This window comes from Nestor notabilis, unplaced genomic scaffold (assembly GCF_000696875.1).
Source record: "Nestor notabilis isolate BGI_N333 unplaced genomic scaffold, ASM69687v1 scaffold1070, whole genome shotgun sequence".
Lineage (NCBI taxonomy): Eukaryota > Metazoa > Chordata > Aves > Psittaciformes > Psittacidae > Nestor > Nestor notabilis.
The window spans coordinates 35,166-59,578 of NW_009910410.1; the positions used below are offsets into that span (position 1 = coordinate 35,166).

Below are 24,413 nucleotides of genomic sequence, written 5' to 3' on the forward strand. Positions count from 1 at the left end.
GCATCCATCCCTGGCAGCAGAAGGAATCTAGATGTAATCTTGGTGTCTCCTTGAGGCCAACTGTCGCATTGTTAATGGGATATTAGTTAGCATATAGAGTATATTGCAAGAGTTTTATCAGTAGATGTTAGCTTACAATTGTGCCAGGAAAAAACATAAGGTTTGTTTATTAGTCTATAAAACAAGACCAGAGGACATAAAAACAGAAAAGTTTTTGTATAGAATTGAGGTAGGTGTTAAGCATATTTCGTGCATCAATTATCATACAAAAATTTATCAACACTGCTTAACTGAAAAATCTCCTCTCATTGGGGAGAATTTCCTTTCTCTTGTGTGCACCTGTGAAAAGGAAACACATTTCTTTGGAGGACATTTGTGTGGAAAACAGCCTATTGTATCATCTGAAATAGATGGGATTTTGTGAACTAAAGCATTGCTATAGGGAAAGGAGCATAGGTTGTGTGTAGTTCCTGTACTTTTCTTACGTAGAAACATTCTCCTCTGCCTTGGTGGATCTGTTTGCTGCGTGTTCATCACTGTGGAAATCGATGTTGAGGGGAAGCAGGAAAGACGCTTGGTTTTGGGTATTTTCTATGGGGCTTTGTGTAGTCTTAAAGCAAACAGTAAAGTAGCTGTGTAGCTATGAATATTTTTGCCATTTGTGACTGCCTTTCTGGAGAATTTCTTTAGAACTATGAAATGTATCAAAATAAGAATTGAATTTACCTTTGTCAGCTGTCTTTGGCTATGACTGAGAACAGAGCAAAAACTGATTTAAAAACAAAATAGTGACAGCAGTTTCTTCCTATTCTTATCCAACTCCAAAGATACATGTTTAGGTTGTATGTTTTCAGTTGGTTTTTTTTCTTATTTTTCTTCTTGAAGTCTTTAAAAAACCAGGAATTGAAATAGTGATAGAAAATTTTGAGTGCCATAAAGTGGCAAAGATGGCAACCCCATTAGTGTGCATCAGGTTGTTTATAGATGGCAGCTTAGTTTGTGGAGAGTAAATTCTGATAAAATAGTTTGATTTCATATGGGACAGAGAACACCCACCTGTACTATTTTGTGGTAAGAGTAATTTCTGCTAGTGCAGATGAGAAGGTTTTGGATGCACAACTGTTAATGGGAGTGAAGAAGGAGCCACGTTGTTGTGTCCTTTCACTTTCTATATAGAGATTGTATTTGATCTTAGTTGATTTTCAGGTTATTTCTGCTGAGTTCTCTCTTCATACTTTGCTTTTGCCTGAAAACTAGGCTGCTATATTAGGATGGGATGCTATACTGGCATGGTACAAGAATGCTGACATCTCAGATTTGTAAGATTAAAGACCCCTGAAGGTGGCACTTGGAAACTAGGCTTTTTTTTCAACTGACTTTTTACTTATTTAGGCTTTGGTGGTATGTGACTAATACCTTTTACTGCACATGTCTCTTCTGCAAAGTAGTCAAGTTCCAGACAGACATAATTTAACAAAACAAATTTTTCTCATATACAGAGGTGTTGAGGAAACAGATGTCCTTTATGCTTTGGATCTTAACTCTGAGCATCCTATTGGTGTTGGCTAGGTCATAATATGTTGGTAAGATCTGTTTAAAAATTGATTAAGCTGACAAGATTTGTTGTTTTGTGAGGGTGGCATTGCCCTTGGGACAGGTGGAAAACCATGCACATTTAGTTCTAACAGTTTCTATTTCCGTAAGAGAGTCTCTAAAATGCATGGAGGAAGATGAAATAAATAGTCTTTTTTACTGTGTGTTTGTACTGAAGAGGAAAACTAGTACAGTGGTTTTAAAAATATGTAAGTGATGGTGAAGTAAATGTTCCCACTTAAGAATTTCCCCTGGAGCAAAGTATTTATTTAAGTGGGAACTTTTTCTTGTGCTTATTTACAGAAGTTAGATGAAAAAAAAACCTTGTTTACAGTGAAGGCCAAATAGGCTGTGTGTGCAGGGAGAAAATGCATAGCCCAAGGAAACAGTCGGATGACTTGTTTTCAAAGATTGGCATAAAGATAAGTCAGTTGAGTGTTTTTTTCAGTCTCTCTGTAATAGGAAAATAGCAGCAGTAACCCGATATTCTGCTGTTTGACAGGGAGAAATGGAAAAATAGATTGAGATTTGCTACTGCAAGGTAACAAGGAGTGAGAAGCGTAGGTGTGCTCCCTAAAACTCTCTGTGGCTGTTTAGAAGTGAAACAAGTTTATTTTAACATCTTGGCTTTTCTTTTTTTCTCCTTGAAATCTGTACTAGTTAACATCAAAAAGAATAAAAGTTTTTAATGGTTTACAGACATGTGAATTCCCTCCAAGGAACCAATATTTGAAAATGTCCCATTTAGTTTTATTGTTCATGCTGATGGTATGTTCCTTTGTCCAATGCAGTGAGAGTCCATTTTGGATCTGCCAAAACAATCTTCAGATTGTTCTGAATCAAAGCTTGGTTTGAGGGATCTGGGACTATCCTTTGTTTCCTAGCAGCAAATTACTGACCTGAGGAGCAAGCAAAATACTATGACTACAGCCACTGTGCTCTTAATTCCTTGCCATGTTTACCAATGTCATGTGTGGATTTAACTCCATTTTTGGAATGGGGGCAGTTGTTAGCTCCCTGATATGTAGGACCAATGTGTAGAGCCAATCCAAGAAAATGGCCTTTTGTTGCAATTTCTCTGACATGGTTCAAATGACAACCAAGACTTAAAACATCTACTGGCATAGTCCTTAAAGTCATCGAAACCCAAAAAGCTTTGCATTTTGTGGCCTGACAACAGAGTCACCACAGACATGTTCTTCCTTTGGCAAGGGGAAATTTGAGTTATTGTGTGAAATATACATATAAAGAAAAGAAAAAAAAGACGGATTTTTTTCCCCTTTTGATTACTCAGATCTTTCGTTTTATACTTAACTGTTTGCTTATGCTTTCTTCAGCAAAAGGTGGTGCCACAAAAATCACACTAAGTAGACCTGAAGTTTTGTCATGTCATCATAACTTAGTGCCATTTTAGATGAGTTTTCTGTAGTTATCTTCAGAATTTGGTAGGAGGTCAGCTATAGGATTTTTGGCCCATTTAATAACATAAGTGTTAATATCTGGTACCTCACCAGATCAAACCATTCATTTTAATTAGGAGGCAACCTCAGGTAACCCTGGTGGTACAGAGAGGAGAAGTTGCATGTTCTTTAATGTACTTTGTGTTGATTTGTACCATCTTAAAAAGTTGTCAGTGATAAGAGAAGGAAATCCTCCCTCTGGCACTAATTGTATTTTCATATACAAATTATGGTAATGACTTAAAGAGCTGTGATTTTCTTATCCATATCTCTGCATTTTGTAGCAGCCTGTAATTAATAGCTGAAATTTAAGCCCTATGCTCAGGGCTACTGATTTGAATGTTCATACTATGTTTTAGAGCAGTAAGGGAGGAACAACTTTGCAGTTGCAGATCATTTGTTCTATCTTGGCATCCTTAAATACTGGCCCATCCTGGAAATCAGGTGTTCCCAGAAATAAGGGTTGTCCTGATGTCTAGTTCTGTTTGGTTCATATTTAATGTTTATCTTTGTAATGAGATCTCTTCTAAACTGTGGTCTTGGGACCAGTAGAGAGCATTTTAGCACTTAATCAAGAAAGAGCTTTTAATAGTACAGACAGGAATAAAATACAGCTGCTAAACTTAAAATCCTGATTTCAGGCAGAAGAAAGGAAGGGTTTATTTGGATAACTTCATACCTATGAAAATAGTGATAGAAAATACTTGCCTTAATTACCAAGGTGTGCCAGGTTGTATAATCTTTATGTGTAATTCTATCTGCTGGTAGGAGTAACACTTAAAAATCTTCTTTCATTGACTTTTTTTTTTTTAATATTTATCACAGATAAATTGAAATAGCAGATGCTAGTGTATTTTTGTTACTAAAGTAAAACTGTGTGTGGAAGCAGAGAGGAGATGAGAGTTGATTTATGGTAGTAGGATGATCAGATGAATGGAAGAAATCTGTAATCTGTAATCTGTCTGTTGTAAACTGATATGGATTATTTTCTGCTTCAGAAGGTATCCTGGGATGGTCTGGACCCAAGTCGCACTCTACAGAGCAGCTGAAAAATGGTGCTCTCAGCTCCTTATCAACCGCTAGTGCCAACATTACATGGGCAATAGTTCCATCTGCAGCCCAGGATGGACCGGCACTACAGCCAAATACAGAGGTAAGCATGCTAGGTCTCTAGGCCATTCCTGTTGTACCTGAGACTTGACACTGGTTAGAGGCATCATGGTCTAGTGGTGGACTTGGCAGTCCTGGGGTAAAGGTTGGACCTGATCATCTTAAAGGTCTTTTCTCCAACCTACTTGATTCTCTGATTCTATGTATGATTATGGATGCTTTTAGTAATTACTTATCATACTTTTTTTTCTTTATAGTGTCCTCTTTGTTTGAAATTAGTTGTGAAAATGCCAAGTTTCATGCAAAAGTGCACTCTAAAAACTAGAAACATACGTTGACGATATAGCGGTGTGCCTTTGCTTCTCTGAGGTACTTTGGACAGCGGACTATGGCAAGCATGCAATGTCTTTCCTAGTTGTAAAAGCAGTTAACAGACTGTCAGTATACATTTCTATCTTCTGGTGGCAAAAAAAAACTGTTTGCTTTTTACACTGGTTTGAGAAAGAGAGGAGAAACTAGGACCACAACATCCGCTTGCTACTTGTTCTTCCATGTTGCTGTTTGCTCTTGGGTGTCTGTTAAGCATCGCTGACTATTCTTTGAGTTGTAAAGCCATATTGTTTTCTGACCCCTTTTCCTGTTAAGTGATTGTGGGCAGAACTTGTCCACATCATCCTACATCAGCCTGTTGATTTGTGCTTTTGTGGCATTTACTTGGTAAAGGGCAGTTCTGAAGCACCGACTCTTTGAGGAGGCTCACAGCTGCGTATCAGGCATCTCATGCACTGAAAGTCTCTCACCATGACAAACTTCTCCATCTTCTACTGTGTGCTTCGGTTACCAGTGCTGCTCACCAGGAAAACACTTCACTCTGAGATCCCACAGATTGTAGGGCATGTGGAACATGTGAGACCTGGAGAACTGGGAAGAAGTTCTTGAGAGAGCTGAAGAAATCATTTTCTACTACTAGTGAATGCTCTTTGGCAGTTGGAATGGCTTAAATTAAACTATATTGCCTTTAACAAAATGTGTAATGGCTGGGGACATCAATAAAGCTGTTTGTTTTTCCAGTTCGTTCGTAGTATCTTGAATTGACTATAGTTCAAAAAATCCAAGGGTAAACCAGATTGATCTTTTCTCTTTTTTAGTATTACGTGTTACTTTGGTCTTCCAGATCTGTCTGTAGAAAGTCATTTCAAATTCTGTTGTTCCTAGTGCCCATTAATCACAGCATTTAAATTACCTGTAATTCCTATTAGGAAGTTGTGCAATTTGTTTTTCACATAAGCCAGCTGCAGTTCTGATAGTGCGTTTTTAAGACAAATGGCTATTTAAGACTATTGTTTGGGGAGTTGCCACCTTACTCAGTGATACGCTGCAGTTTGTTTCATTGGGGTGTTTTAGATGTTTGTATTCTTGACCATGTGGTAAAGCCAAAGGGATTGTTGCAGCAAGAACATGAAGAGCAGCAGCTGATTTAACTCATCTCAGGGTATCATTTTGCAGTTGAGTGGAGCTATTTATGTCTTGTTTTAAATGACAATTTTTTTTAAAGTTCAGTCTCCTCCCGTTGCTTGCTGATGGGAGACACTGAGTTGCTCTTATGACTTGAGGCATTGCTTTGCTTGTGGAACTTGTGATTTATTGAGAAGGGAGTACCCTTGAAGAGAAGGATATAATCAAGGGAGCATATCACTGTTTGTAGTACGGAGTCCTCAGTGCTTTGTGGGCAGTCTTCCTGAAATCATCACCCTGTTTGGAGGCCCTGGGGCACTAACCCTGAAGGGGGGGAGCGTAGGGGAGGGAAGAGAATAAACAAGATTTTTAAGTTATGAAAAGATCAGCTGAAGATGGTGGGTTTGGCAGAAGCAGTAAATGGAAGTTTGTGGATTGGTGGAGCAACAAGAAGCAGCTGGATTTATGTGTGTAATATTTGTTATGATGGTACAGTTTATTAAGCAGAAATTCAGTTTTGTCCCAAGAAAATGGCCTGAATCAGGATTCATTTCCACAAGCTGTCTCCAAACCTGTGTCTTCACTTCCATTGAGTCCCTGTGTGCTTATTGTCTGAGATTGATACTGTTGGCTCGCAATCTGAAGTGTTCTTTTAAATGTAGCTCATATATTTTTCAGTTTTTATAGTTCTGATCAGTATACCAGTGCCCTATTGGAAGGCTCAAGCACAAAATCTGAACTGTGTAAGAGGTGAACAGTTGCATCCAACATATGTTGGTGCTTTTTCATCTTCATATCAAGCAAGTTGTCATGCCCTGTTACAGAGGCTACACCTCTTGGCTGCTGTCATCAGATCCTTTTCTGGGAGAGGAGTTGAAATTTCTCTAGTGTGCTACAGGTCCTGCCCAGCTGCCCAAAGCTGAGCAAAGTGTTGAACAGGAATCTGGAGCTTCTTGTTGTGACTAAAGAAAGGAGGGTGAGAGAGCAGGCTTTGAATAAGAGAACAATCTTCTGAGCAACAGAACTGTTACACTGCTAAGGATGGTATCTGAGCCAGGTAGTTACCCAGGAGATGATGTTGGATACCCTCCAAAATTATAAAAGGTGTTTCACTTCACACACTTTCACACTTTAACAGTTCTCTGTGCAGTTTTTAAGCATATTTTTAAATGTATCCTGGCTCTTGTGTGTCCAAGTTCATTTTCAATTAGCACCGACTCTGCTAATTACTCAGTATGTGTAATTATATGTAAAAGCAACTGCAGATCATTACACACCACTTGTATTGTAGTTCAGATACATTGTTGTTAATAACTGTGGTGGCAACAGGAGAGAATGAGAAAACACGTGTAGATGTCATTGTTTGACAAGTATTTTTGACACTGAAGGCCCTGATTTTTTTGTTTATCTGGTAGCTTCTTTTAGATGTAGAAAAGTGGAATCCACAAGTGTCATTCAAACGAAGCTTATTTCTCTTAATGATTTTCTTCTTAAAACCCCAAACTGGGCACTGCATGATCCTCTTTCGTGAAGAAGTTACTAGTATATTAATGGGGCTCTGCTTTCAAGATACACCTGCCAAAAGAAGTGAACCTTGCTTTTGCAGACATTATGGGAAGAGAGTGCTGGTTCCTCTGTCAGTGCTGTCAGCATTAGTTCCGATTTCTTCTTTGACTTTTTATTCTTAAAATCTGTACTTTTTTATGATATAACCTCTACCTCTTGGACAGGAGCTATACCCCAAAGGAATGGGAGAGAGCTTTCTGGCTAATGCTCAGAATAATATAGTAGATGTACTGACCAAACAAATTGTGAGTTGACCTCTAGTCTGAAACAGAAAAAGCTGTTAAATTACTACACTTAAGGAACAACTGACTCAGCTGCTTATATTGTAGAATGTGCTCATAAGGAAAAGGTAATCTTAGGTACATAGATCAGCAGTGATTTTAAAAAGAAAGCGGAGATTTTCGGTGAGGGGGGAAGATGACAGCTGAGGAATCTTTTCTATATAGCAGGCTGCCAATGGCAGCAGTTTCCTGGCAACGTGACCAAGTAGCTGAATGTGTTTCATGATAGCTGTGTTAATTCTCAGCACAGCATGGAGGCACTTTTGCAGCATGCTTTAAGCAACATCATTAACGAAACAGTGACTTTTTCTCTGCCATGTTTTTTTTTTATTCGTTTATGAAGAGGCATGGATCTTTATAATTCTCCTCTGGAATAAAAAGGTTCATCTGATACAATTTTCTTTGAAAACTTAAGCATTCTTGAGGGATATTATGAGCCAGAAGTTGAGTTTTGATGCTGTAGATAACTAAAGTAAAACTTTTCGTTCTGGTCTGTCACACTCAGGGTTTCAGGAATGAAAAGATCTCCCCTGGTGAAATAATGTAGCAGCTAAAGATCCTTCTCTTTAGATAATGTGTTGGTGTTTACTTGCTTTTGTTAGGATATTTCTTGCTTCCAAATTCAGGGATATGTTTTGAGATACTGCTTAAAATTGTTCAGAAAACACAAGATTTTGTGGCAGAGATTATTTTCTTGTGTGTTCCTTACCTATTTTAGATTGTCCTTTCTTGATGTTGCTGTTTCATCTTCCCAGCTGAGTTCGCTTTTTAGGGTTGTGATACAGGACAGCATGAAGTTAAATCCCTGTTACCATCACTGAAAGAAGTAACCCCTGACAGTGAAAGGCTGAAGTTTTTCGTACTTTCCAAGTTTTAGCTTCCATTTTTGAATTTTTTTGATCTGTCCACCAGAAACATCAGGTGGAAGCAGGGATAAAGGCTGAGTTAAACAGAACTCTGTCTGGTGTGAATTGATGTAAAATACTATTTTTTGTGCATCCCCTAGTGAAACACTTTTGACTTTCTGGCAGAAGCTATGTTACAATTTCAAGGTTCTTTTTAGGGTTTTTCCTTAAGCAGAACAGGACAAATCTGATACTGAATTTGCCAGAGTACACTCTTCAGAGCTGTAACATGAACTTGTTCTGTGTCCAGTGTGCAGTAAATGGGACCCTGCTTCCTTCATTTAAGGAAATTCCTTTCAGAAAATGCTGAAATTGGTTAGTTTTAAAATACTGAGTCTCATAGTGAATTAAATTCTAATAAACTTGGTGCCAAAGCAGAATAACGGTGTGAATCACTTCCATGTGTGAGTTACTGGTCTAGTTCAAATAACTGTCTTTTTGGGTATCACACTTCCCCTCCTCAGCTGACAAAATGTAGCTGCAGGCCAAATGCTGCCCCTGGCAGCTAAATATAAATGGGAAACAGGCTGTTCTTATGCAGGACCTGGGAGGGAAGGAATCATTTTCTTCTGATCTAACAGTTTAGTTAAGATTTATTAGAAAAATCATGCTGGAGCTACATCTGTGATTTAGCTCTTTTGGTGTGATTTTTATGCCTTAAAATGCGATGACAGCTGATTCTTTCCATCCTGTGGATCTGGTATCTATGCAGTCTTTCTGCTTTCTTGTCTATAACTTTCCCTCACTTGTGCACATGAGAAACTGTACACATGCTCCATATTGAAGTGTCTTTTTAATAGGATTGAAGTTTTAGCTCAGTGGGATTGAGGCTTTAGTTCTGATTATCTAACTGCTAAACCACTTTTTAATTGTGATAGTGACTGCAAGGGCAATCAAGTCCAGGTTATTGAAGGTATTTCGGTCCCCTACGTGATCCCCTTCATGATCACCTTGATGTTTTCAGCTGTAAGAAGGAATTGCACTGTTTACAGGATGTGCTGAATTGTTTAGTTCTTGATTGTAAAAGTTCATTTGTTTTTGTCCAGTCTCTTCAGGTGCTGGTCGCTTTCAAGCTGAAGTTGTTTTCTATCTGTAGGTTAGTATACATCCTAATATGATGATACTTTGTCCTTTACAGAGGATGTAATAGCCTTTAGAACTATTACAGAATGTTAGTGATGCTCAGAAATAATTTTAAAAGTGCTCCTGCAGTTTTAGAAATTGAGATTAGATACAGGAAATATTTTCTAATTCAGTATTACCTTTTCTTTATATATCTGTGTCCCAGCAGACTTGCCCAGCAACAAGTGGGTTGTTTCCTAATGTAAATTGTTCCTAGGGTTTCCTAGTTCCTTTTTGTACTTCACATGAATCTGTGTCATTGATGTTGGAAGATCAGCTCAGTCATGAATATACAGAGCTAGCCGCAGGTGCAGTAATGGAAAGAGAACAGCTCAGGATGGGAAAGTTAACATTTGCTGTGTTACAGAGAGTCCTTTTTCACTGTTTAGTAGAGACATTCCAGGATCTCTGAATGTGCTCTGCTTTTTGCCTTCTGCATGATTAAGTACTTTTTGGGCTGAAAAGCACAGTAAATGGCCTGTAATGACTTGGATAGATAAATTAATCTCTAGGCAAAGATGGTACCAGATAATCTATTCACTAGCAGGCCATCTAAAAAATGAATTCTGAGGTAATCAATTGGAGATATATTTAAGGATAACCAAGGGAAGGTATATTTAAGGATTAAATGCACAATTACACTAAAAGTAAAATGAAATGAGCCTAAGCCTGCTACAGCAGCACTGACAATGACTAAGATAATCTAGCTCATTTTGATTTGATTTTATGCTAGCATTCTAGACCAGTTACTGTGTCAGCAAATGATCTCCAGTGAAACTGTTTATGCAAATAATTAATAATAATTTAGCTCCAACCAAAGCCATTGCATTTTGTTGATTCACTTCCACCTCCAAAATGCATGTTCCAGCTGCTATCCGTATAATATATGAGAATAATATTCCTCTTAAAATAAAAATATGAAGCTTTGATACCAAATTTGCATCCAGTTTGAATAATCATGAGGCTCTGGTTCATGTGGCATTCCATAATTACTAGTGAAAATTGGTCAAAGCTAATCATTGGAATATAAAGAACTCAGGTTCCCATGCAGTACGGCTTAAAAATTGAGTTAAAATGGATCAATTTCTTACTCTGTTCATTATAAAACCTGTGCCCTCTGCAAAATGAACTCTGGAGCCAATGTTAATTTTATTTCAGGATTGTGCACTAATTGATTGGTTGTGTGCCAGCTGATTTGCTTTGTGCTGCCAGTTTTATTTCTTAGTATGTTTATGTATGGGTTTGGCAATACTGCCCATTTACCCATCTCATTAAGACTGTCAATATCTTAGCTAGATTTTAGTACGTTGGGCTGAACGTTTATACAGTAAGTGTTTGTCTCGGGTTGGAATTGCTTCATCTTTCTTAGCGAGGCAGCACCCAAACCGGCTTCAGCTCTTCCACCTGCTCTTGCTAGAAAAAAAATAGGCTTTTCTGCTTGTGATGGTGAGTTCTTTATTTGAAAAGCCCTGTGTGTGGAAACAGCTGGGATGAAAGTGTTTTGTTGTAAAACTTTGTCTCAGAAGAGCAGTTCGAAGGAGAAGACGTAAAAGGTAGGACTCTTCTACATTGTAGTAGTGTAGAGAGACAGGACAGTCGTCTTTGCAGTCTGAGGTGGACCAGGTGAATCATTAGGCTGAAAACAAATCTTAGAAGCTTTTCAAGCAGAAAATTCCACTGACTTCAAGAAGTTGTCAGTATAAAAGGTAACAATCATCTAGGCTCAATTAGTTTCACATATACATTGAATGTTTGCCTGGTATGGTTTGTAATGGTTTATTTGTCTTTTGGAAGAAAATTTTGTGTGTGTTTGTGACAGCAATAAGAATGTGCATAGTGGATGGATCAAGAAATTGCAGGAAAAGTCAGAATGGTTGAATAAGCATGTTGACTTGAGGAAAGGTTGTTAATATTGCGTGTATTTACATGTTTTTACTGTTTCTTTCCTCTTACAAGTATGCTGGCATGTGATGTTGCATACAAGAAATAGCACTGCAAGAACTCAATTTACATATAGATTAGTATTGCAAGACCAGATGATTGTAAAGGTTGAATTTGTAGTTGTCCATCATTTTGTGCCCTCTTTGTGCATGTGAATGTTGTGTTATTGACTAACATCATAACATGTTTCTGCCATAAATTTGCTTAGCTAGCATACAAAGTGTCATAAAAGAGAAGAGAATTACAGCTGGCTGAATGATTCAGGTTCTGTTACATCCTAACTTCACAGTTACTAGGCTTTGCAAGCTGAATCATTATGGAATTACAGAGTACTCCGGGTTGGAAGGAACCTTTGGAGGTCCTGCAGGTCAACACTGCTCAAAGCAGAGCTGCTCAGGTCAGCATGCTGAGGGTCATGTCCAGTTAAGTCTTGAACACCTCCAACAGTGGAGGTCCTACAACCTCTCTGCACAAACTGTTGCAGTTTCTCCGAGGACTTTATCCATGGGAGCAAAGGGTTGTTTGAGTATGATGCCTTACCTTATCAACTAAAATTGCCTGCTGGGTCCCTTACCAAGAAGTGCTTGACTTTCCCTTCTTCGTGGGAGTATGGGGCAAGTTGTTTCTAGTTCTTCAGGTTTCTTCTCAAGGATCTCATTCTAGAGATGATCCCTTTTAATACAGGCTCTAGAGAGTATGGCCTTATGCTGTACTTTCCTCCATGTTAGTCTTCCTTACCAACCTGCAGCTTAGTGCAGTCTTTTGTCTTTAGCTCTCCAAGAGTTACAAGCACGTGACTTTCAGAGTTCTCATAATCTCTTAAGTCCTGCCTGGCCAGTAATGGAGATCTGTCCTGCTGCACTGTGTGGTTTGCAAGCTTGTGAATTCTGAGTAACTTAGTTTGGATAGTGTCACATGCTGTATTTATAGCCATTTTGCTACTAAAAAATTTGATTCTCAAACCAAAACTGAGTATCTTTCAGGAAATTGTTCTTCACTGTTATCTTTATTGCATTAGGAATAGGTTTTGTTAAAATTATTTATGATGTGATACTGTATTTCTTGTGGGGTTTAGGTTTGCATTAAATTTACTGTTGTGATTTATGCTAGCCTTCAAGGTTTTTTGCTTCAATTTAGGACAATTCCATGGGGTTTTCCTCTGAGCACTTTTTGTAGTCTCGTGTTGCTGTTTATTTCTGATGATACCAGTGATGAAAAATATTTATTCGCATTTCTGACTGAATTTATGCAATATTGCAAAGTTCTCTTGTGTTTTAGGATTCAGATTAAACAGTGCTGAGCTTCAGTAGCCCTCATTTCATGAAAGATGCTCACAAGAAGTCTGGACTGGTGCTGGTACTTAATTTGTTCCTGTGGGATCTGTGCTTGGGAATTAGCTGCTTTTCAGCTGATTTTTCAGGACTGACCACATTAGGTATATGAAAATCAAAATTTGCAAGAGGAATTGTCTTAGGAAGAAGGTATGAACATGTAGGGGAAAAGTCGTCCAACAAACATTATTTGGCATGTAACAGGACTACAATGCTGTGGGTAACCCAAATGAGGATCTCTGTTTAAAAGGATGTTAAGTCACGGATTGATTCTTTATTCTTGAACATAATCATTTTCATGGTTAGTTTCTAATGTTTTTTCTGAAGTCTTACTTAGGCTATACTGCAGCATAAACATAGATGCCCTTTGTTTCATGTTACATGCATATTTTCCTATCCTTAAAGAAGAAATCAACCCTATTTCTTCTTAAATCTTTTACGTTATCTGATCCTCATCGCTGCTATATTGTTATGTTTACCCCAAAATACGGTCTCAGGTCAGATGGAAATACATCTGCAGTGTAGGAAGAAGAACCTTTTTGAGCTTTTTTTTTTTTTTCAAGGATGGGAAGAAGTTCCCAGAGATACTACTGCAGAACATTAACAAAACACCATTAGTAAAGCTCTCAGGATGGTGAATATCTGGATAATGTGCTTGCCTCCAGATGCTTGTCAGTTGGTTTTGTTGGGAAAGAAAAAGATTGTAAACCTATTTGTCACCTATGATAAATGTTTTGTGATTATTTTCTTTGCTTGCATCATCTGTATGTCAGCCTGTCTGTATTTATGAAGTATTAGTATGAAGATATATTTTTACTTTGCTTGCTTCACAGTGAAGGGTTGCCTAAAGAGAGCTAGGTGTTGCTTGGTTCAGTAGGTAGCTGCTGTTACTTGTATCCAATTAATCTTGTGTGATAGACAGACTGCTCACATTGCCACATACTGATCCTTGCTGTTGTCCCTAGCTAGAGACATTTTCTGAACATCCAGTGTGCTTAGCATGTTCAATGAAAAAAAAACAAACCAACAAACCACTATTTATATATACAAATTATCCATACACATACAAAAAAGAGATATTTTAATCATTGATAGTCCTAGTTTGAAGAATTTCATTTTCTCTGGACACCTGAACTACCAAACACAAGTAATAAATTTAGTAAGAAATTAATTTCTGGACACTTCGTAGTAGACAATTTTTCATTTTCTACTAATGGTTTCTATAGTTTGACGTATCTGTGATGAATGATGTATCCAGGATTACGTAAAAACTTTGGCCCCACTCTCTCACACTCCAAGGCCAGATGCCAGCCAGCTCCAAGACTGATCAGCTGCTGGCCAAGGCTGAGCCCATCAGCAATGGTGGTAGCCAGCTCTTAAATTATTTAAGAAGGGGGGAAAAACCCCTGTGCATCAGCAGCTGGAAGAGAGGAGTGAGAATACGTGAGAGAAACAAGCCTACAGTCACCAAGGTCAGAGAAGAAGGGGAGAAGGTGCTCCAAGCACTGGAGCAGAGATTTCCCTGCAGCCCACAGTGCAGAGGATGGTGAGGCAGGCTGTGCCCTGCAGCACATGGAGGTCCATGTGGAGCAGATCTCCACCTGCAGCCCTGAAGGACCCCATGCCAGAGCAGCGGGATGTCCAGAGGAGACTGGGACCCCACGAGAAGCCCGGGACCCCACGAGAAGCCCACACTGGAGCAGGCTCCCAGCCGGACCTGTGGCCTCATGGAGAGAGGAGCCCACACTGGAGCAGGTTTGCTGCAGGACTGGTGACCCCATGGGGGACCCACGCTGGAGCAGCCTGTTCCTGATGGACTGTACCCCATGGAAGGGACCCCACGCTGGAGAACTCTGTGGACTGTTTTCCGTGAACCCAACACCTGGAGCAGGGGCAGAGAGTGAGGAGGAAGGAGTGGCAGGGGTGATGCGATGAACTGACTGCAACCCTGATTCCCAATCCCCCTGTGCTGCTTGTGGGGAAGAGGTAGGGAAATCGTGAGTGAAGTTATGCCCAGAAAGAAGGGAGGGATGGGGGGAAGGTGTTTTTAAAAGTTGGTTTCATTTCTGATTATCCTACTCTGAGTTGATTGGTAATAAATTATATTTCCCCAAATCGAGTCTGTTTTGCCCATGACAGTACTGGGCAAGTGATCTCCTTCTCCTTATCTCAACCCATGATTGGTAATAAATTATATTTCCCCAAATTGAGTCTGGTTTGCCCATGACAGTACTGGGCAAGTGATCTCCTTCTCCTTATCTCAACCCATAGGCCTTGCATTATGTTTTCTCTCTCCTGTCCATCTGAGCAGGGGATTGCCTTTGGTGGACAACTGGCATCCAGCCAGGGACAAGCAACCACAAAAGCATGCTAATATGCTAGTCTGTATGTAAAAGAGTTTAGGAAGTACAACTTACTGGACAAGCTACATTTGAGATTCAGATCACTGCTGATGAGGGATGGGTGCAGTAAGCTTGCATGTTTTTTCTATCATGCATGACACAACTGCCAGGGAGAAGGCAAGTGGCACAAGTTCATGCAGTTTTGTTGATTCTGATACAGTGACATGCTGTGCAAGAAGCTGACAGCTCATTATGTATTACTACTTTTGGGATATTCTTACTGTCTGCTTTACAAAGAGAACTCTAACTTTGGTACTGAGGCTGGTGAAAAGTTTCTGGAGCCAATTTGTCACAACTGTGTAAATGTGCTAAAGCTCTCTGACCTTACAGAATTATATTTAATCTTACACCCACAGAAAACCTGTTTGCAAGCTCTCAAGTTACACAAGTGCAACTGTAAATGATGCTTGCAAACCTGTATCATTAACAAAGGGAATCTGAAAATCAGAATGAGGCCTTTGACTTTTATGTGCACTGGTAGAACTAATTGTAATTACATGACTCTACAGAAAATATGGCAATCCTTGCCTAGTCTGAAAATGGTAATTCTGTTTAATGTTGCTTCTAAACAAGCCCTGCAAGTAATTTATTCCATCTTTCTCTCAATGCAGAAATGCTTCATATAGTGTTACTTTTTTAGTATCTCTTGCATTTTTTTTTTCATCTAGAAACACTTATGGACTATTTCTCTTGGAATATTATTTAATGATGGTGTTTTAATCGAGATTTTTTTAAGCTCCTAAGATTCATCCTTTTGCTCCTGACTACGGTCCTTTTCATACTGCATAAAAGCTTTTTAATGCCTTAATGAAAATTCTTAGAATATTTTGGTGTAATTATATGAAGAATTGCTTTCTGAGGCCTATTCACGTCTTCAGTGTGCCCCTGTCAGGATAAATACGGCCTCTGCTCATTACTGTAGTGGAGAAAGTGCCTTCTTTGCCCTAGTCTTTCTGTTGACATCATCCTTCAGGAATCCCAGGCTTCTGAGGTCAGAGGGGAAGTCTGGAGGAAGGCTTTGATAGAGGAGAAACAGGTTAGGCAGCACTAAAGCTGCACACATGTAACTCCATGGGGCCTGATGAGATGCACCTATGAGGCCAGTGTTATTGCAGGACTACCATCTATTGTCTTTAAAGAGTCATGATATTTGGGAGAGGTTCACAAAGACTAAAAGAAAGCAGATGTCATTCCTATTTTCAAGAAGGGCAAGAAGGAACATCTGGGGAACTGTAGTTTGATCAACCTTACCTTGGTCCCTTGGAAGGTGGATGAAGCCTTGCTGAAGTCAAGGCAGATAACATCCACTGCTCTTCCCTCATAGATCCATCCTCCATGTCATCATAGAAAGCTATCCTTTTACAGAAATGTAGCTTCTAACTCTGTGATTCTGTCCCAGGCTTGTCAAAGCGTCCTTTTCCTCAAGACAGTTCTTTTAAATGCAGAATGTTCCATTCAGAAACTATTTCTTTCCCTTACAGGTTTCATCTGTTAAAACAGAATCAGCATGTTTTCTGATGAAGGCTGCTGACTAGAAGATCTGTTTCATATCCCAGCAGATGACCTCTCTAAATGTATCGATCCCAGTCCTAATGAAGTGACCTGTTTAAAATAGATCTCTGCTAGTATGTGTTTTCATCTCTTCAGTGCTTCAACTTTGAAGTGAATCCCTTCATGGGATCTGTGGTTTTCCATTCAGATTTTTATGAAAAATAGTGGTGCTTCAGCCCAGTGTTGGAAACTCATTTTGATTAAAATGATTTTAAATATAAGCCTCTTTTTGGTGCTTGTTTGTACTTGGTTCAGTATTTGATTCTCAGGGTTAGCACCCCAGCCAAGCTGTGCTATTCAGTCCAGGGCTGAGCTTCACACAGCTCGATAGCTTTTACATTATGCTCTGACCACACAGGAATGGAGCAAATCACTGCTTTCTTAGTTCAGCTTTGCAATTTATACTGGGGGGAAGGGGAGAGTAAAGTATGCCTGTGTCTGATAATTCAGAAAAGCTGCCATTAAAGGATAATCACTCCACATAATCTTTTGCATTCTACTGAATGCTTACACGTTGGTTATTACTAAACTGCACGCTATTTCTGTGGAGGGGGAAAAAAAAAAAGAGGAATTAAAAACCTGATTGGACCTTTATGACATTTTTTAAAGATACAGTAGCTTTGTCTTTTAGGGCTGTTTGTCCACACTCCCTTTGTTGTACTTACCTGGTTGGGGCTTTTTAAAGGAAATATGCATTAGTTAAAAACGTCTATTTTCTCTGCTTTAAAAAACAATTCAGTAATTACCAAGAACAGCTAATGAGGAGAGAGGGAAATATAGAAAGGATATTACTTGCTGAAAATGGCTGCTGTGCAGTGCCTGTGACATAAATTGTAAACTTCTAGTGAAGTTCTTATTTGCTGCAAAAGTGAGAGAAGCTGCAGATGGTTGATGTCATTCTACATGCATTGAAGGTCACTGGTATGTTGCTAGCTCTAATAGTAGAGTTGTGGGATTTTTGATGCCCTTGCACGTGTTCTTAAAATAGGTGATAGCTTAAGATAATTAAAATTACAGTCCTTATTGCAGATGATCATTAAACGCTGTCTGAATGTTATATATTTGTACTCATCCTCTCTGACGAGCAGAACGTCTTTCATAGAATCAACTAGATTGGAAAAGACCTTTAAGATCAAGTCCAACCTTCACCCCAGGACTGCCAAGACCACCACTAAACCATGTCACTTCCACTGAAAAAAATACAACCACTACTTCCCTGAGCACCTAAGTAGGTTATAGGGCTGCTTGCCCTCACTGTGCACATTCTGTAGAGTAGCAATGAGAGGCAGCTGCTGTTTTGTTAGTAACTCTTTGAAAGGCATGAAAAAACCTAATACAGCAGGAAGGAAAGAAGGATTTCTGTCCCTGACTGAATGTGCCATCATGGGGAGAGAAAGGAAATTCTTAATATGTGATTTTGTCTGCAAACTTGTTAATGTGTCATTTGTTTATTTTCTGATGCTGTGAACAACTAAGGTTAGCAGCTGTTGTATGTTCACTGGAAAGCATGCTACCTCTCTCTCATACATGTGCCCCTTCCCTGCTGTTCCCCTCCTGGATCCACCAGGATATCCTTTGGGAAACAGCAGCACCATTTCCCAGTTGGAGCTGTGTGCAGTGAAGCTCACTGATCTCAATGCCATGTGACTCGAACGCAAGGAGCAGATTGACATCCGGTGCACACTCTCCAACTCGACAGCCAAAAAAAAAAGGGGGTGGGAGTGAGGAGGGGAGGTTCCCTGGCTTTTTTCCTAGCACTGTTAATTCCTGACGGAGCCTGTTTGCCGCAAGCTCGGTTCATGGCAGTAAGAGAAGCAGCAGTGCTTATTCACCAGCTCAGTGCTCTCAATGAGGTCAAGCTGGATCAAAGGGAAACCTCCTGTGGAAGCATCTACTGTAAGTTCTGCTACTGCTTTTTCCACACTCCCCCTAGATGAATCATAGCCTGTATAGTTGAGCCAGGCTTCGGTGCATTATGTCTCCCTGGCTGATAATTTTGTATGAGGTTGTCAGGTTTCGTGTTAATTGAATTTGTCAGTAAGGTGCCTGTTGGATAATAATGCTGTGCATTTTGGGAGGAAAAGGCTTATTGTTCTATCCTGTTATTTTCTGAGGGATGGGAGGAAGAAAGTGTGTTTTTGTCCTTTTGAAGAGCTCCAAGCTGTTGAGGTTACAGCAGCTCACCAGATTCTATTTTATGTAATCTACATATTCTACTTTCTAAATAAAGTAATAGTAAGATGTCTTTCAAATGTCCTTTGCTTTCACCAAACAGCTATACTCAGAAGAATAGCTACCTAAACATACATTTAATTAAAAAAAAAAAAGAGAAAGAGAAAACACTTCGTTGAAATCTTGGGAACATCTGTATTAACTAAATTTCAGAGACACTCTGCTTACACAAGCTGCTGTTCACCTGAGAGGGTCTCTGATGTGATGATTCAGAAATATTTCTTTGAAACCTAATTCTGAGCATCAGCTGGTTTAAATGAAACTTCTCAGTTGCAAAGACTTTCACAGTGAGATGAAAAGTTCACATTTGATGTAATGAACTAGCTGTTTCTGCAGAAATGCTGCTTAGCGTGAAGGAATGCCAACTTCTGCAGGTAGTGTTGTCTCATTTACAGCACGGAATCCTGGGGCAATAAGGAAGTACTGGGCTGTAAATTTTTCAGCTACATAACCCAACTTTTTATGGTACAAAAAGCTTACCTGAATATGTATCTGGAAGGCTTGCAGAGTGGTTTCAATGGATTGAACGAATAACTACCACCTGTTGGATTATTGTTAGTAATAGATTGTAAACCCTGAGGAGAAATGAAATAAAATATCACAAATTGTTATTGCTTTCTGCTGTAAAGTTTCTCATAAAGGAGGATGTCATGATGCCTCTGTCTTGGTCTTCAGCTTGTATCTGGAAACTGGGTTGTTACTGACATTGTTGTGCTGTGAAGCAGCCTAGTGTTACAAATGATAAATGTCATAAAGACTCACGGCATTGCCTTACCTCCCAAATCTAATGTCTCTGTTGTTTCTTTTTTCCCCAAAGGTGTGTATTTAATTACAGTATTCTTTTTATCTCCTTCAGTTAATAGTCTTAGCCTTATTATATACCAAACTTGGAAGTTGGATAGAAGAAAGGGGGAAAAAATAGTGTGAAATCAGGTTATGCAACATCTAGGTATGAAGTATGAATAGTTGCTGGAGAGATTTATGAAACAATGTCTTTGAAGACTCATTTACAACTGTGTATTTCTGTTTATTAAATAGAATACCTGTTACTTTAAAGTGCTATGTTTTTTGTTTGGCATCACTGCAATATAACATGAGAAGATAATAAGTAAATCAGCATCTGATACTTAACCACTCCTATTTTGAGGATGGGATCAAAATGCTCTATGAATCCATCACTGGGTTTTTTTATTTTGAATTTTATCTTTTCTTGGTTTAACAGAAGCTGTCTTTGTTTCCTTTGAGACAGCTCCATTTTTAAACGTATAGGAAGAAAACCATACTGTATCTTTTTGTCCAGATGGTGATGTTCCTTTTCATTGCAGCATTCAGCTTCTGAGTTGATCCTAGTTGAAGATGAAATGACAGATACTGAAGATAATGAAGAGGAGGATTTAGGAGTCATGGATGATCAACGTAGTGTAATTCTTCATCTCATCTCCCAACTCAAACTTGGCATGGACCTTACCAGGGTACGGACACCGTTTCTCTCTTATAATTGTTCATTATTTTTAGTTCTTACCATCCTTCTATTTGTGTGTGTATGTGTGCACATGCATGATTCCCGTGAGCATGTTTTGCCTCTGTGGACAGGGAAGTTTGCCCCTTTATAAAGCTGTGGTTCCAGAGAGGTGTGGAGGGCTGTCTCCTGCTAGGCAGGCTTTCACAGGAAGTGACCACATCAGATTTTATAGGGATGGGGGGAAGAGAAAGAAAAAAGAATTCAAAAACCCTGAAACTCTTCCTTATTTTTACTGTCTTTCAAGGCAACTGTATGTTGTGTATATATCCCGCATGTATGTTAAGTCAGGGTGCATTGAGTGTTCGAGGAACAATGATGGACATGGTATAGATGAAGGAGATACGTGCTCAAGTTACTGCTTTGTGGATAGGATTCCATTTAATTACTTGGCAGCTTAAAAACCCCATGATGGTAAGGAAATTATAGTCTTCAATGTATCACTGTTCTTGTCTGTGCTAAGCCGCTCACCAGTTTAACCTTCTGTGCATCCATCTGGTCCTGGAACCAGCATTGTTAGGAACTTCTCTATACTGTCATGATCAGAGAAATTATGGTGTCTGAGAAATTTCCCATAAGTCCTTCGAGTTTTGGGAATGAGGTAGAGGTTCTGGAAGCAGGGAATTCCTCTTTCTGAATAATCCTGTATTCCAGTGAAACCTTTTTATGGGGCTTAATAAATAAACAAGTGGAGTTTTGTGAAGATACAGAATTCCCTTTCCTTCCATAAAAGTTTTCTACCTACCTCCCCCCTTCCCCCAATAAAACCATCATAATCCCCTTCCCACAGATAAGAAGAGCTCCTTCTGACACACTTTCCACAAATAAAAAATTCTGGAATCTCCAGGGAATTCCCCTTGTGCATGAGGTAGCTTTGCAGGAGGTTCTTTTCATGGGCATTTTGCTTTTCTGAGGAGTTCATCTGCTTTCCTTTTGATCTTACATATTAATCAGAATCTATTTTTACCATCACTTTCTTACTAAATAAGGTTTTCTCAATATAGTCTTTTCTCCTTCCTCTGGAACAATTGACAGTATTTAAATATACTTACATTTTTAAGACTGAGCAATCCTGTGATCTGTGGCTATGTATAGCTGTTGAATAGCTGCACAGAAATTAATGTTTTGTTCTAAGTAGAACAGAAGTTTCATCATTTCATTTGTGAATAATTTCTACCTGTCACTACTTAGTATGTCTGGGGTTATGTACAGTTAATTTTTGGTTTTGTTTTTCTTACATTCCTCATTTTTTCATAGCTCTTCCTCTTTTCTGTTGTTGGTTTGCTAAGGCAGCGAGAGTCCATAATGTTTAAACTCAATTAAGATTCCCTACCTGTTGTTCTTTTGTCTTCAAAGCATTTTGTCTTTGGTAATGAACAAGATTTTTCTTCCTTGTGTCATCTTTTTATCATGGCAGAGGAGGCAAAACCCCAAAGACACACAGTTAATGTAAATAAGAGAAGTTCCTGTAGATAAGAGAAGTGTAGACATAAGAAAAGTAGGAGGGTCAATATATACAATAACCTCTTTTTTACATAGTGTTCTAAGAGCACAGTTTTTCAGTATAGTGTTGAATATTGTCAGATCTATGGTACGGCAGAATACTGGCATGCCTGAATGTGTGTATGTAATACCCACAGTCTAAAAAGAGGAACAGGCATATGGCAGAGTCAGATCCATCCCTACTCTGTGTGATGCACGAATACACATATGATGAGTATTAATTAGACATGCCACATGCGCACATCACTTTTCCAACCGTTTTGAGGATTGAACAAAACGTAAATTACAAGACAGCTGGCTGCTTTTTTTTTATTAACTTTGCTTACTGACACGAGGCCCTTGGGGCCGCAGATGTGTGACACTAGAGCTTGGTTTGTTGGCTGCCTCTTTTCTCATCGTTCATGATTCGTTTTCAAGTCAGGTTTCAGGCAGCCTTGGTGCTGGTCAGCCTCTGCTGGAAGTGGCTGTGGCACAGTAGTTGCTAATATCAGAGGATGTTTTACATGTTTCCATTTTCCTGTGCTGCCTTCGCTGAGGTTGTTGCTTTGGTTCATTTTATGTGCTATGGATTGTAACATGACACATGCATGAACAAACAGCTTTTCTGAGCCCGTGGTGCCTTTGAGTTCTGGATGCATAATCATTACCTTCATGCACTGTATCAGAGGAAGCAGGGGTTTTTCCTTTTCCTGCAGGGTGATTGCTTATGTTAGTGTTGGCCTTGCCTGCTGACATCAGTTTCCCACAGTGATGATAGTCACATTTAATGTTGCAGAGGTGCTTCATTTCTGAGATGTGTCATGCTGCCCTGCCTTTTAATGAGGAGTTAAATGGTAAAAATCTGCTGTGAAGGAAAACACCTGCAATGAAGTATTAAATCTGCATGGGAATTTGCTAGAACAGGCCGAACTTTGTTGTGGCCAAATAAGCATCAATAGCTAAACAGAGCTGGGTGGGGGAGCGGTTCACAGCAGCAGGACATAGTACAAAAGTGATGCCTCGGACTGGGTGAGGACTTTAAACCTCATTTAAAATTGGAAGTGCTGAGGAAAAAAGTAAGTTTCTAAATTGTTTGTTCTTTGGACTTTTAAAAAATGAAAAATAGTGCCAAAACCCACTGACAGAGCCATAAATTTGTTGGCAATGGCATCTAATGGATTGCAATTACTGCTAACAGTTTGTACAGATGGGTGATCACTCCCCTGCATTCCCTCACCTTCCCTATGCAGTTAATGTGTGCTAAAAATAAAAGGCTGCCAGTAACATTGCAGAATATCAACCTGTTATAATTTAACATTGTAGTATGTTGACGATGTTATAAGTTTTTAATTTGCTTGTCAATATACTTCTACATTGTTAGTTTAAAATATAAGTGGCATGAAATTTATTTCCACAGTGACTCAGATGACAGTGGTTCTGTACCTCTGAGAGAAGGACATCTCACATGGGGTACCTTGGTCAGACAATGGTGTTGACACGCATGGTTTGTCTCACAGTAAATAGTAGCAGGGATAAATACCTCTATTCTTAAGGAGCCATGCTCTTACTTTTCTCGGTTGCATTCAGATTTAATTAAGTAGAGATGAATTAAAATGTAGGCAATCATGATCAAGCTTTGAGCCAGTATCATTTTTGGTTTTTACCTGAAGCCTGAGAAAGAAGAAGAACAGAGATTATTCTGATATTTTAGAATGCAGTCAGGAGATTGTTTTTTTTGCTTCAGACTTCAGTAACTTGGTATTTATTCTAGAGAGACTCTTTTGTCCATTTGGTTGTCATGGTGGCTTTTTCTCGGAGGAAAAAAATAAGCAGTTTTGACTTTTTATGCCACAAGAAAGTAATTCTAGTAGTCCAGTCCAAAACCGATATAAAGAACATAGGCCCAAAGTGTCTTTTTTCTGGACGGTGCATTCTGGTTGGCTGCAGAAGAGTTGAAAAACTCATTCCCTTGGGAGCTAGAGTACTAGCACAAGTGCACGACAGTCCAGTGCTGGCAAGAAGAATGTGGTATGCTTCCAAATTTGTTTATTTCTATTTTGCTTATTTCTGCAGAAACCAAGATAGGGCCAATAGTAAAAACCAACGCTGACTGGTGTGGGAGGTTTTATGTTAGTGCATTTTGAAACTTTGAGGTTATGAGATGATTTAGTAATAGGCAATGTTTACTAGGCATATTTTATAATACTGGTGTTGTGCAAACTTTACCACTCAGTTATTTTCCACATACAGTTCTGCTGCCTTCTGTGGAAACAATTCAATTATTCCGCCCTTTGCAGTGGATCTTTTCCTGCTGCAGTTAAGGGTGTAGTTTCCATTTTAGTTGGGCTTTTAAAGCAAGATCATTAGAGCCAGAGTTCAAGCTTTATTCAGATTTTAAATTGATTCTTGAAACTGAATGTTAAGAGTCCAGTGATTCGTAACATCTCATTTAGTGGCTGTGTT

The 24,413-nt window shown here is 39.1% G+C and overlaps 1 protein-coding gene across 1 annotated transcript in view; it reads left to right on the plus strand.

Annotated features, from left to right (window-relative positions):
• OSBPL10 (oxysterol binding protein-like 10) overlaps positions 1–24,413 on the plus strand; it is a gene marked incomplete at its 5' end in the record, with an annotated part of 71,762 nt that overhangs the window by 32,298 nt on the left and 15,051 nt on the right. Inside the window, 2 exons of the mRNA XM_010009768.1 lie at positions 4,052–4,206; positions 20,275–20,421. Of these exons, the coding sequence (XP_010008070.1) occupies positions 4,052–4,206; positions 20,275–20,421 (302 nt within the window). The remainder of the gene's footprint in view (positions 1–4,051; positions 4,207–20,274; positions 20,422–24,413) is intronic.